Raw genomic sequence first — 15,967 nt, 5'->3', positions numbered from 1 at the left:
ATTCATTCTAGCTCGTGTTGGATTCTCTTGGTCATGGCATGATGCCCTTAGTTTTCGGACATAAACTATTTTATTCATTTATATTGGTGTCTTTAATACTCTTAGACTTAGTATTAATTTGAAGATTAGATGTCCTTGATGTGATGATTTTCAGATTTTGGAAATAACATAGAGTAGACTTTAGTGGATTTGTGTTTCTTACCTTAATAAGATTGAGCTTCCGCATTATGGTTTGTATTTCGTAAGTTGAACAAGTAATATATGTTGGGGTTTGGCTTCAATGGTTTGCCCACCTAGGAGGTTAAGTGTGGGTGCCACTCATGACTCGTTTTGGATCGTGACACATTCATAAAAATCATATTTCTTTCAAACCATAATGCATGTCTAAACTCTGGATTCAACTTTATATTTCAAAAACTTAATTTTTCAAGTTTTAACTTCAAAATTTATAATCAAACAAAAACTAAATCTCCCAAATTCAAGAGCTTTAACTTATATATATATAATACAAAAGTTTTTATATTGTCAAAATATGTTTTAAAATTAATGTAATAAATGAGATTAGTAATTCGAGAAATATAATTTAAATTGAATACATTGACAATGTAAATATATTTTAGACGATCAATATAATTTAACTTGTCATACCACATTGATCAGATTATTAACTAACGTTTATTGTATAAATTAGATCAAATATTTTAAAAGCGATCCAATTATTTACATATTTTCTTATTATACTATTAATACATAAAACTCAAACTATAAAAAATAAAACAAGTAATATATTATACAAAATATTAAAATTACACATTCTTTTTTCCTCTTATTTTCCACCAAATATTCGATAATTACATTGGAGTTCTACTGAATCTAAATTCATATATTGCATAGTCCATTTCTTTGACGTTTGGTTTCAATAGATTTTTTTTTTTCTTTTCCAAAATTCAAACTCAAGACTTCTAATTAAGGATAAAGGAATGTCAAGCCATCATATTAATAACTACTTATTCTTTCTACTAGTATCTATATACGTACTTAGTTTTTAAATCTCAATTATCTATCGTGATTTTCTTTTGCACAACCCGCCTAATATATATATATATATATATATATATATATATATATATATATATATATATATACCATGCCTAGCAATCATTATGTCATATTCTCACAGACCCAACTTCTAAAATTCCCTTCTTCCTCTTCTATTTATTTCTCTTTTTTTTCTTCTTGCTTTGATTAAAACAATAAGGGGCCAAAATCATGGGTGTTTTGGAATATTTAGCAAGTTTTTGTACAATCACAACCAGCACAAACAACAAGAAGAAATCAATGCAGGTATTTTCTTAATTCACTTTAATACTCATCCAATTTATAACCCTCCAAATTAATTAAAGGGTTGACATGATCAAGAAGACACCAAGTCTTAGGCTCTTAATTTTCTCTTCTTTATTTTTGATAATTGCGGTGTTCAAGTTAGTTTTTGCTGACCTTGAATAATTTCACGAAATACATGTCATATCAGTAATTGGTATCAGGTAAATTTGTCCATCAAAGTTAGAATAGATGGAAAGAAATTACTTAACATTTTTTGTCTCAATTAGAAATTGAACCTGAGACTCATGGTGCTCAACTCACGTCATTGACCATTAAATCGAATGATAGGCCCTTAATTCTTCTTTTTGCTCTATGCTTTATCCCCGCTCACCACCCACCCCGTTTAACTCATCAAAGCCCTCTATAATAACGTCGTTTGTTCTAATATTTTTTGAATGTTATCACAAGTTTTATTTGACCACTAAGTCGCATTCTTATGATTATTTTTTTCTTCCTTGGCATGCAGACAGTTGAAATAAAAGTGAAAATGGACTGTGATGGATGTGAAAGAAGAATCAAGAATTCTGTCAAGCATATGAAAGGTTCGTACAATTACTATTCTTCTTCTCCTTCAAATAAAAAACATTTCTTCTCAAAGTTATCACAAGTTTTATTTGGTGGAATACATCGATAACCTCTTAATTTTGTCAATAAATTTTATTTAATCGACATTTGAAATGATGATTGGTTTGATTGAGCATCTAAACATATGAAAAAAGTGTTTTAGACACTTTCGACTCAAATTTAGTTTATTGTGTGTTCTTAAGTTTTCATGACATGTAGATAACTTAGCATCTTTGATTATATGCATTAGTTTTAATAAGCCGTTACGATTGAAGTTGTGGTGTATAACTAAAAGGAGATTGACATGTACATAATTAGATACTTAAGAATATGTGAAAAAGTTTTTCCAAAATTTTGAGATGGAAGTATTTGATATAAATATTTTATCATATGTTCAGATATTTAATTAAAATAAGTCATAACTTGAATATAAAATAAAATTTTACTGAAAAAATTAAGAAGTTATTGATGTATTTCGTCGTATCAAATAGTACAAGTTTATATGATCAACAAAGAAAAAGAAGGATGCGAAAATTCTTTTAAAAGCTTAAATAATTAAACATTGTACTTATGGAAATGTTACTTTTTCATGTGAAATAGTAGTCAAAATGTATATATCATCTTTAATGAACTGTTACTTATTCTGTGTTTTGGCATCTCCATTTTCTTTTAATAAAAATAAAATACCAAGCACATGTAAAGGTATGAGTTCCAATTTACACATTGTCATGGAAATTCTTTTGGAATATAGATACCAACTTAGTACAAATATACATGTATTAGAGGCGGGTTTAAGATTTTATGTTTATGGGTTCTGAATACATATTTAATAATTTTTTAATAACTACACAATCTCTGAAAAAAGTTATTGAATTTTGTCAAACTCATACTTCTATACATGTATTACATATTTTATCTTATACACGTGTACTATAGAGACTTCTAGCTAGTTTAATTATTTATCATGATTTTTTTTCTTTAATTACATAAATTAAGCTATATACCCTGATAATACAATGAATTTCTTATATTATCGATACAATTTAACATGTTACTTACCATTTATTCCGAGTTACCAATCAATGTTATTAAGTAGAATTACTACAATAATTACCTTTGAAGTGACCTGATTATGTTAATATTTTTACAACGTCAGCACGTAGAACTTAGTTGATGGCCTATCAAAAGTAACCTCCTTTTTTAACAAGATAGGAACAAGACTGCATACACAACATCCTCCTTAGACCTTACTTATACCATTAAGTATATGTTCGTGTTATTATTTTTGTCAGTGCATAGAATTTAAATTGTAAAAATTATATTGAAATTATTTCAGGTGTAAAATCAGTGGAAGTGATTAGAAAGCAAAGTAAAGTGATAATAAATGGTTATGTGGATCCAAATAGAGTATTGAAGAAAATAAAGAGTACTGGAAAAAGAGCAGAATTTTGGCCATATGTACCTTATAATGTGGTATATTATCCACATGCACCACAAGCCTATGATAAAAGGGCACCTGCTGGTATGGTTAAAAATGTGCCACAAGCACTTCTTGCCCCAAATGCTACTGAAGAAAAATTTGCTTACCTTTTTAGTGATGACAATCCAAGTGCTTGTTCCATTATGTGATGACGGTCGCCAAGATTTGAAGTTTATGGGTTCTAAAGTCATGTCACTATATCTATATAGGTCGTCTTAGTTAATGGGTTCGTAATTAATAATAAATTTTCTGATACAAATATAGAGTCTAAGCAAAAACTGTTGAGTTCTTTTGTTACACATATTAAGATCGTCAAGGTTAGCAGCCACCTTCATCGTGTGAATCTCGAGAAGGATGGCTGCTTTAAAGAAAGAACAACGACGACGACAAATATTTTCACTTATATTTTCATTGATGAGTTTTGTTTTTTGGGGGGGAAGAGGAGGGGGGGGGGGGGGGGGGGGGGGGGGGTTTGCCCTATAAGTATAGCAAGAAGATTTTGATAAATGTAGTATTTACCTTTATGATCATACTTAGTGAGTTAAGGAGGGCATGTAACTGACCAGTGTAAGAGTAAATTAATGAAGCTCATGAATATTTTGGTCCTTTCTAAATACATCTCATTAAGCTTCCTTTGAGTTAATTTCTTGTAATTTTTATTTTACAAAGTCAAAGTGGAAATATGAGATTTAACGGTCTAAGGGCAAATGCGTGTCTATTAACTTGGCCGGTAAGGATAAATATATAAAAAAATATATATAACTAAGGACAATAACCCTTTTCTAAGAATATAAAGACAAATATGACCCTTTTCCAAATCTTTTTTCTCCAGGTTACCTTTAAATCTAGCCATTAAAGTTTGTTTAAATGTATTTTTACATAGGCAAATAAATGCTTACTTATAACAAATTTAAAGAATCAAAATTACATAAGGAACTATTTTGTCCTTTTCTTTCTTCTGAGCTTTATATTTAAGCAAAGACAAAGAAATTCCAATAAAAGAGAAGCTTCCACAAAAGTGATTTTATTTTTTTTTGCCCTTTTCCCCCCTTTTTCTCTAGCACTTTATGAGGTAAATATTCATGTAAAATTTTTAAATATAAAGGTGTACGAGCTAGAAGCAAAGTCATAATTTTAAATTTATGGATTTTAACTATTTTTAAAAAGATATGAATTTATTAAATTATAATGCATTAATTATACATATTAATAAAAATTTTAACACAAATATAAAGTTTTTATTAGAATTACTGAATTATGTTAAATTAATAATTTTTTTCTCTTGCTCTAGCTCAGACCCTAGTTAGAAAGAAGAAGGGGTTGGCTTATATGGACATTGGTGGAATGAGAGGTCGATTTAGAATTTTAAGTGAAAATGATGTTGTATATGTACAGTATTAATATGCCGAATATTCCTATGTGACAATAATGTGGACATAGCCCATAGGCAGTGGGTGGCTTTAGCACTGAACCAAGTCAATTCTATTTTAGTTCGACTCGATTTAACTTGATTTGAAAAGAGTTTGCTTTGATTTTACGTACTCTGTTTTGATCAAAGCTAAATTAGGCTCGACTCTATTGGTCAAATATATGATTTGTGTAAATATTGTTTTAATAAACAATTATCCTAAAGTGATTCATCGAAGCGATAAGACGTTTGGGATCAATTATTGAAGGGTTGTTTAGTTGGTTGCAAAACTAAAAGAAGTCCCGCAAAAAATTGTGTAAGTAATACGATATCTGATTGGTTTAACAAGAAAAATAATGCAAATATATAATTAATTAATGCAGTAGTTGGTACTTTTATAATATATAGTTGGTGGATTTAGCTCCACATTACTAGTATTCATTAACTTATATGAAAATTTATGGATTATTTGATGAATTACAAATATAAAATGACAATATATATTAGCAAATGCATTGTATGAATAATATGTTTAAACTATGCAATCCCCACATAACAATTCATTCAATAATTTTATTTATTTATTTTATGTTCGATACCTAAGTAAGAAATATTACTCTAAAAATACTTGTATATAATTCTGTCAAACTATATATCCAAATACAACTAAATTTTGACACTCTTTGTCTAATTTCAACTTCACATATTTTGTTTTTTCAATTTCATAATATTTGTTCAAAGGAACTCAAATTAAGAATTAGTGGTTCACAATTTCACATACATCTTGGTAGCTTGATTGTGGTCCTAAAAAAGTGTAAAATGATTCTTTTCTTTGTTCAAAAGTAGAGGCCATGTGTGGAAGAATGTCAAATCATCCAAAAAAGACATGAAAAAAAATAGAATAAAAAATGGAAAAGGCAAAAGGAGAATGAGGAGGAAGATGGATTCATATTGAAGACATATTGAAGACACAACTTTGTAGGACTTTCCAATGGTGGTGATAGAATCTTATTCTTCAAACAAAATACATCGAATTTTTATCTTTTAAGTGCTTTAAGATTAAAAAGGGAGATTAGATTATCAACTTAGTTGTCATGTTTATAATGGCTTTCATACAGCTAATGATGCACTTACTATCAACAATCTTAGATTACCTTTATACTGTTTACCAACTTATCAAACCAATAAGTTAGTAGCTTTTGTCTTTGGTTGTGTTTGACGAAGCTTATAAGCTGGTCTAAGATCTTATTTGTTTGTATTTAATGAAGATTTTAATTTTAATTATTCATAACTATCATTAAATTGTTTGTGACGTAAGTTAGAATCTTAATTATTTAGATTTTAATTTTGTTGTTTAATGTTACAATCATTTAATGAGTCAAAATAGATTTGAATGATTTATGTAACAAAGTCTTAGGCCTTATTTGTTTCATTAAAGATTAAGACGTCTGAATTTTACCACACATTTAGATGTTTGAATATAAATACACATTTCAATAGTAAAATGTTGTATGAAGATTGTTTATTTTTTCAACATTTGAATGTATACAATTATTTTTTCTTTTATTTATAAATAAATAAGAATTATACTAAATTAATCTAATACAATATCAATACAATATTTTAAAAATATATTATAGAGGGTGGTGATGGCGGCATCTAAAGAAGGTTGTTGTGATGGTAGAGGTGGTTGATGTTGTAATGATTGCCAGGAAGGTGATGGTTGTGATAGTGAAGTAATTAGTTGATGTTAATAGTTGGCAAAATGGATGGTGGTAGTTGAAAATGTGTGGTGGTAGATAGTGTCTTGGTAATAATTGATATCGGTGCTAGCTATGATTATGAATGTGGTTGGTAGTAGAGATTGACCATAGTGATGGTAGTAGCTGAGAGTGGAGGTGGTGGTAGCAATGAATATAATTAAAATGATGGAAATGGTAGGTATGGTAATGGCTACAATACTTGTTGGCAGAGGTGGTTGGTGGTTGTCAAGGGTAATGGTGGTTGACACTGGTAGCAGTAGATATAGTTATAATGAGGAAGGTGGTAAGTGTGGTAAGACTGACAGTAAAAGTTGACAACAATGGTGCATGATTATATTGTGATGACAGAGGTAGTTGGTGATAGTATTATTGGTAGTGGTGATTATAATGGCAGAGGTGATTAGTGGTTGTAACATGTGAATTATGAATAAAATGTGGTGGTCGAAATTATCTACACGAAATACATTTTAATGATATTAAGAGTTTGTTCAAGATTTTAATGATCAAATTATAAGTGCTTAAATCTTAACAAAAATAAACATACTTAATAGAGTAAGGTCTGAACCATTCAAATTCGAACCTCCATTAGGTTCAAACAAATTAATGACGCCTAAAACCCTCCATTACAAGCAAACAAATAACGCATAAGACTTGTTACCGATCTCTTAATCATTCAATGTATTCAAGCTTATTAAGTGATCGTAACATATAAAAAATAATACACTTAATGGTTAAATAGAATGATTCAGATTTAGACCTATAAAAGATAATCTGACCTAATGACTGAATTATGGATGATTATAATTAATATCTTTGTTAAGCGAATGGTCAAAGCCAGAGTCGTAGTCGGACGACCGGGAAGTCGGGAAGTCGGAAGTTGGATCTTGGGTCTCGGATTGGGTCATAGTCAGGAGTTGGATCCCAAGTCCAAGTCAATCTAGGGACAGGGACATAAGTCGAATCTCAAATCGAAACCTGTTTCAGGATAGTGAAGTTTAAGAAAAATTTTGAAAAATATTTCAATTACTTATATGTAAGGAAGTCATTTTTATTAAATTATTGAAGAAGAAACCTATTTGAAATATATTTTCCAAAATATTTAAGACAACTATAACTATGAGAAAATTAGAAAATATTTTTCAAAAATATTTTTTCTTTATACCAAACATACCCTTAATAGGTGTACTTTTTAGAAGTTCATATACCCTTACATACTTTAAGGGAAGTGCAATTAATCGATACTCATGGATTATCCATATTTTATGATGTATAATATAAGTTGATCCATATCTAATCCATCATTAAGTGATTGGCAATCCAACTCATTCAAAATACGTTGGATCAAACAAATAATAACAAATTTAACTCATTTTGCCATTCCTATTATATTCTTCGACCGCATTTTGAGAAAAATAAAGAAATAATATATGTTTGTTGTTTTTCTAAAATGTACGTCATATATTTTGAAATAAATTTAATTCTCAAAAATCAAAGCGATAAATAGTATAGTTATGAACTATGAAGATACATATGGTTTGGAAAGAAAACTCAATAGGCCGAGGATTAAGATTCATCCACCTATACTCAAATGTCTTGGGATTGAACGTCACTCTAAAAATAGATCTTGTAAAGTGTAAATATAAATTTAATCAATACAAATACTAATATCAAATATATAGCAAATAAAAATATATCTCTTATTAATTAAACCATATAGTATTAATTTATTCTTAACTATATCTTGACAAAAATAAAGAGTTACTCGTTTTATATAAAAAAAATTCCTTAGAGGTATTCCTGAAATGAAATAAAATATTTTATAAATTAGATGACTAATAATTCCGTGAGTAATTATCCCAAATAGTAGAGAAAGTATTATCAAATGAAGTACTATGTACTTTTCAAACTTTATTTTACTTTTATGTTATTAAAAAAAAAAGATAGTTTTATTTGTTCCTAGAGAATAGAGATGCAAATTCTCTTTTCTTTCCGAAAGTAGCGATTTGTGCTCAAAATTATAGTGAAAATATTCCACTCCTTAAATAAGGACCAAAGATATTGCAAATAAGAGCATCTAGAAAATTGACATATGTCACTTATTATAATTTGAACGTCATAATTTTGCAAAATTGCACAAACAATAATAAGGGTCCGTTCTAGAATGTTTATCGGGTGGTTCAATTGAATATTTGTATTTAATGATTTGGTTTATCGATTATCAATTTTTGAATATATTAATTTGTTATAGTAACCAATAAAATAACAAGGATAATGTTAAATGACCAGAATATTTAATATTCTTTTTATTTTAAAATAAACTGATCTTTTGTTCTATTTTTTAATTAAAAGGTATTAAAGTTAAAAGGGTAAATATGTCAAAAAAAATAAGTAAAATAAAATAGTGTGAAATATGTTATTTTACCATTCTGGCCAAAAGGATTTTTCCAAATAACAATTGGTTTGGTTTGGATTCAATCAAAGTCTGAATCGGAATTTCAATTTTTGGGATTCTGAATTGTAGAACAATAATTTCAAGGAAAACTAATTGAATTCTAAACAAGAATATGAGGCCAGCTGCAACCTACTCTTTAGAGTTGTAACATTTTAGGGTTTCTAACTTTCTAAACGTACTATATATACAAATTAAAGGGTACAAATCCAAATTTAATTATTCTTAATGAGTTAATAATTTATGCGATAAAGAAATTAAGTAATTTGAACTGTGTAGTACTGTTGAGTCATTAGTTATAAATTTCGATCCATTCAACAATCATTAATTTGTTGATTCGGACACCAATAAAACTTATTTTTTTTATTAGGTTATTAGTTATGATTTTGTTTTGAACAATCCTAGTCCATTTGGACATAAATGTTTTTTTTCTTTTGAAAACCTGTTTGGTCATACATTTTATCAATTTTTCACTGCTTCAAACTTGAAAAAAGGGGTCTAATTAAGTTAATGTTATAAATAAATTTTATAACAATATTGATAATGTGCAAAGAGTATAATAATTGTATTGTGTCAACTGTCAAACATATTTATGAAAAAAGGCATAAAAAGTCTTCTGCAACTCTTTGCCACGTAAAGCAAAAGGCAATAAACTTTTTCTCTTTTTTTTATTGTCTTAAAATAGAGTGTTTAATTTTTTCATATTTCTTCAAAGAATATTTGAAGAAAAAAAAATTCCATTTTACAACTATGTATAGAAAACGGGTCAAAAAAGATATTTGAAGAGAATTTCAAATTTTTTTTACTAAATAAACAAATAAATAAAGTAACACACTTTGGCTCAAGAATATATCTCAATACTATCTAATATATGGATTTGGTGAACTCTTATTAGTTTTAATTTGAAAACTAAAATAAGGCATTATGCAAAGTTGGAAGTCTAAATATAGGTCAAGTACTTAATTTGAAGATTTGCTAATATCAAAGCCTCAAAAGAAGATTCAGAATATAAAATTTATGAGTTTCCAGCATTTTAAATTTTTTAAAAATATTTATTATAAGTGTCCAAAAGAAAACAAACCCTTGTCAGTCGTCAAGATAGGCAACAATGCTTGAGCAAGTTCCATTTTTTGCTAAATCAAGAGACTTCTATACTTTATTATTAGACTCCTAGGAATATTTCTTATATATTTAATAAATTTTTCAATATAAATATAGTATATGCGAGAAAGTTATTGAATTTCCTAAAACCCGCACCCCATACCCTAGATTTGCGCGCCCATGATTATACTTGTTTCAAGGGAATGTTCTTTTCACTTGAATAGTGCTTTGTCCCTTAATCTTTAATTAACCAACCAATACTCTAAATTAATTTAAGAAAATAGCAATTTTACATATATTTATTTTCCATAATTTCTATTATTCCTTACCATTTTAAAATATTTCTAAAATCCCTCTTTTTCCTTTCAAACCCCATTGTTCTGGATACATAAAGTTGTACATGTTTCTCTTCCTAGTTTTATTCCCTATTTCACTCCCTCAATCTCTTCCTATTTTCACTCACTCAATATCTTCCTATTTTTACTCCCTCAATCTTTACTTTCTTCATTTTTAATTTTCAGATTTGTTCTCTCTCCTTTCAGTAAGATCTCTCCACAACTTTTTTCAAAGAACCCAAGTAATTTATAGGAAAAATTACTGAAATACACGTCTTATGTTTCCCTTATTTCTAATATTCCCTTCTATTTCTAAAAACCTCTAAAATCTCTTATTTCTCTTCTAATTCTAAATTATTTTATAATGTATCCGAGCTAGTTTATAATGTATCCGAGCTACATATTATGTATCTGATTTATTTTATAATGTATCTGAGCTAGTTTTTAATATATCCGAGCTACATATTATGTATCCGGTTTGTTTTACTTTTTCAAGGATTAATGTAATTACAAACTAAATAGGGATAGATTGTAATTTCATATTAAAACTATGTAATTCCTAAAATTTATACATTTTAATAAGATGAAGGCCTAAAAGTTTCCTTTATAGAATAAATGGGCTTCAGGCCCAATAATCACAATCAAGTAGAAGGAGCTTGTTCATTCTTCAGATTCTATAAAGATTACTATTTGGCCCAACAACTTAGCTTGAATATGAGAAAAGTGGCCCATTAGTAGTGTCGTTCATGGTTATGGTTAAAAAATTAAACCGACACAATCTGAATCAAACTGATTAAAATAATTGATAGGTTTTGTAAGAATTTAAATTTTAAAATTGATACTATTTGATTTAGTTGTGATTTTACTAAAAACAACCGCAAAAATAATCAAACCAAATCGAGAACTTATATATACATAAATTCTGTAATTATTTATATATTATTCATAAATAAAAAATAAATATGTTGTTAAATTTTAATTAACTCAAGTCTTTAACATTACCATTTTCTCAAGCCCAACACTTACTATTGCTTAACTAAATCACATTGTTTGTGTAATAATAACTCTAGTACTACTAGCTTAATAGAATCCACAACAGCTTTCTTGCGGGTATTTCATGTTCTAGATGTTTGTGTCTATCGAGATGTGTATGCCCTCAACAAATTTATTACTTTCAAATCGAAAAAACAAAAAAAAAGAATGACAATGACCAAACTGATGATTATTTTTTTTAGTTTGATTTAAGAAATTTAAAAACCGACTAAACTGGTTTGGTTTTAGTTTTAACCAATAACCGATTCAAACCGAACCATGAACACCCCTACCCATTAGTGCATGATAATAAAAAGGGATTTTTTTTTGCAAAATATAGCGAAAATTTTCTTTTATCAAAATGTAGTAAATGCATTTATCTGTGCATATACAATATCTCATTCTAACTGAAATCGTATAGATACAATATATATACACAACTTACACTTAAGATACAATTTATACGCATACAACATACACACACTTTAGCTACTGCTTTACCCAACTAATAAAGTTTCCACACATACAACTTATATACAATAATTTACATACTCATTGCATACACATACCACCACCAATCATCACCACAAAGCTACTTCATCCACCACCAAAAATCACTTATATATATTAGGGAAAAAGGACAAATATACCCCCGAACTATTGTAAATGGTATGCAGATACCCTCTGTCATACTTTTGGGACATTGGTGCCCCTGCCGTCTAAAAACTAGAGCATATATATCATTTATACTAACGGACAACACGTGTCATAATCTTATCCACAGATCCGACATTATTAAATATTGGATCGACGGATAAGATTATGGCATGTGTCCCTATTTAGTCTTCTGTTAAAGTGAAGTGCATATGTTCTCTAGTTTTTGGACGGCAGGGGCACCAATGTCCCAAAAGTATGATGGGGGGTATCTGCATAGCATGTACGATAGTTTGGGGTATGTTTGTCCTTTTTCCCTATATATTATTGTATCTCATTGTTTGTTACTTGTATTTTACAAGATACATGAGATATACACCTCATATACATACAACATATACACTCTAGTTATTGGTTTCCCTAGTTAAAGTGTCACATACAACATACATACATTTTATATAATATGCACTACATACACTAATGATTCACACCACTACAAACCATCACCAAAATTCACTAGATTTCTCTAGAAATCATCATAATCAACACCACAAAAATCTAACAAAGAGCTCCACTTATTTTGAAGGAGTTGATGGCACTCCAAGGAATAAAAATCTACAACCTAATACCTTATGTTCATCCCAATTTTGATTTTAGTGAACCTAATTCCTTGTGTTCAATACCAATTTTACCCAATTTTGGTGTAGTTAGATTTCAAATTGAAATTCATATTTTGTTGGTTTTAGTTAAGTTATGGACTTTTGTAATTTGGGTTATTCATTAGGGGGAGTTAAAATGTTTCTTGTGAATTTCGAGATTGAACTAGCACTACAATAAAATAGATATTTGGTTGCCGCTGAATTCTTTATTTGTTATAATGTGTAACATGAATATAAGAGCCTAAGAACAACCTTTAGGTCCAATGGAGACCAAAGAAAATTAAAGTGTTGACCGAGATTCTTGTGCAATATTTTAAAGATTTTTTCCGACAAAATTCTTCATTTTATAGGTATGACACATAAACATGTCTATTAACTTGATCTTAGCTGATATCTATGTCCAATTTTAGATGTGCATAAGTAGATACACTTAAACTTGTATAAGATTGAAGAAATAAACACAAATCATATAAATAGTCTCACACACACAAAAAAAAAAAAAAAAAAAAAGAAGAGAAAATGCAGGGTTAGAATTTCTCCTTCACTGTAAAAATATTTCAATTTTACCCTAAGTTGTATTTTGGAGTCATGGATCCCCACCTTTAGCAAATTGTCCCGTAACCAAATTAAAGTATCATATGATAATTTTAAATCATAATCAAAAGTATAAGAATAAAGTTTAACTTTGTTTTATTATAAATACAATCTAGTGAAATTCGCATTGGAACTTCACTAAAATCCAATATAAATAAGAAACAATTTGCTATCCAAAGAAAGTATGAATGACCCTAATAATGTACAACGACAGTCGATAGGGTAAAAACAAAAATATATCATATAGTAAGTAAATTCAGAAGGTTTCCCAAGACAAACATACACACTCAAAAAAAAAAAAAGTTTAAAAAAATCCATGAATTAATCCAACATTGGATTTCCTTTATAATCATAACAAATCTTGCCTTAAAATTCCAAGGGCTTGCATTTTCCTCCTTTAATTATAGTTCTCTTCCACAATGCATTTTCATCATCTTCATCTTCATCTTCATCTTTCCTCCAACATATCAATTTGGTCATAATAAGAGCTTTAGTGCTACTTAAGAGTGGTTTTTCACCACCTAATTGCACACTTTTTTTCTTCTCATTTTTCCTTTTGTAATTAGAGCCAACTCCACACAAAAAGGACACCATAGAAAATATGGCAAACACAAATAGTATAGTTATAAAAAAAGTTATAGAAGAAGGTAGTAAATAAAGTTTATGTAGGTGAAGGCTAGGGATGTTCCTAGCCATGACCAAAATGTTATCTCTCAAGCAAAGAAAGAAGGAGTAAAGGTAACAAAAGGAATAGTCAAGTTAGTTTTATATACATATATATGGATTATGGATTGCTTCATCTTGGTGCTAAGCATTTATATTAATATATATAGGTTTAACTTACATATTTAATGTTTGAAATTTTTTTTATCATATTAATGTGTTTTAATTGGTTGTATATATAGGTTTAACTTACATATTTAATGTTTGAAAAATATTTTATCATATTAATGTGTTTTAATTGGTTGTAGCGGGTACTTTAGTTTTATCATGCTTTATTCATTAGATTTTAATTGATATTCATTGATAGAAAAAATAATTTTTACACAATCAAGCTAACTTTACTCGTTGTAGAAACTTTATGTTCATAATGATATGTCATTATTGCTTTTGGCACTTTCGAAAAGTAAATCTTAGAGCATATATTTACTCAATCGATACAATTCATGATATAAATTCAATGTAACAAGTATTGATTGATCATTTCTTTATATCGTTGACGCAAATAAGTTAAATATAATTTTTATGTTACTAAATTATTTAATTTATTATGAATTATTGCACATAAATATTGATTTGATAGCATAAAATTTAGGTTTTAAACTCAAATGTAATATGGTAGGAATTAGTAATACACTTGAACCTCCTTTTGCGGTGATGTAGAGAAGTCTTGTACATTGCTACCTTTTAATAGTGGACATTCATGGTGTGTGGTGACCATTTGGGTAGTTAGTCGTTTCTAAGGATTATATGGTACTTTACTAGTCATGAATTCATTCCTAACATATTTAATACTACTATTAATTCTTACTTCTTAAGGCATACTTTAATTAAAGCTCAAAACCGTTTTTATTATGACTTTAGCTTACAAAATTATCATTTAAACACTTCTAAAATTTATGTATAACATCAACATCAGGTATCCACAAGACATAATGGGGACGAGTTTGAACGTCTGGATGTCAATTAAAATCAAGTTGAGGTGTCTAGATGTATACTCTCAAAGTTGAAATGCTTACTAATCAAATGAGATCAAATTTAAGTGTTTGTTTATAAATTATGCTTATTTAAAATTACAACAGCAGAAGTTAAAACTTTACTCCGGAAGCAAATGCCCAATAACTAAATTGGACTAACTAAGTGTCTGTTTAACTTGGACTAAAACTTTATAGTTATACTAAAAAATTCACTTAGAATATATAGAAGCAGGTAACTAAATTGAAAATTAACTGATAATAAAAAATATTATGATTCAAAATTGACCGAGACGATGGGCGGAGCCAACTATCTAACTACGACAAAATTCAATTGTTTTGGCTCAAACCTTATATTATATTTACAAAATTCGTTTGATAGTAAAAAAATAATTATAATTCGAAACTCATAAATTAAAAAATTTAACTCTGCCAACAACTCGAGCATTTATGCATAAAAAGATGGTGGCCAACTGGCCATAGCGTGCAGCTAATGGTAGTTCAGGAGTAACTGTTGTACGCAAAAGTCATGACCCCATAGACTGTTACTAGACGTAACATGTACTTGCAAGGGAAGGGACAATTGAAAGCTCATGCCCAAGTCCAAATCAATGTAGACCCGTCAAAGGTGTCCAAAATATATTATTTAGCCACTTTATTTATCATTTTATTTGTAAGTTTTATTGCGTAGGACCTAATTTCGAGCTAAGGAGCATCTTTGCAGCCAAAAAAGGATACTATGAAACTTCATTTTAAGAGAAATTTCCTCTTTTTGTCAAAACCAAGTACTCATACAATTATTATTTTTAAAATTCTATAAAATGATCAAATATCTAAGTATTTCACATCAT

The 15,967-nt window shown here is 28.6% G+C and overlaps 1 protein-coding gene across 1 annotated transcript; it reads left to right on the top strand.

Moving 5' to 3' along the window:
* Positions 1 to 1,168: 1,168 nt before the first annotated feature.
* LOC125810398 (heavy metal-associated isoprenylated plant protein 21-like) lies at positions 1,169 to 3,712 on the top strand. Its single transcript, XM_049489896.1, has 3 exons — positions 1,169 to 1,344; positions 1,850 to 1,925; positions 3,284 to 3,712. Exons 1-3 carry the CDS (start codon positions 1,270 to 1,272, stop codon positions 3,574 to 3,576), a joined length of 444 nt encoding a protein of 147 aa, XP_049345853.1. The 5' UTR covers positions 1,169 to 1,269; the 3' UTR covers positions 3,577 to 3,712.
* Positions 3,713 to 15,967: the final 12,255 nt, after the last annotated feature.

The sequence above is a fragment of the Solanum verrucosum genome, unplaced genomic scaffold (genome assembly GCF_900185275.1).
Source record: "Solanum verrucosum unplaced genomic scaffold, falcon-dt-bn FXZP01000038.1, whole genome shotgun sequence".
Taxonomy (NCBI): domain Eukaryota; kingdom Viridiplantae; phylum Streptophyta; class Magnoliopsida; order Solanales; family Solanaceae; genus Solanum; species Solanum verrucosum.
Note: the sequence above shows the minus strand (reverse complement) of the source record. Positions and strands in the feature narration are given on the sequence as shown.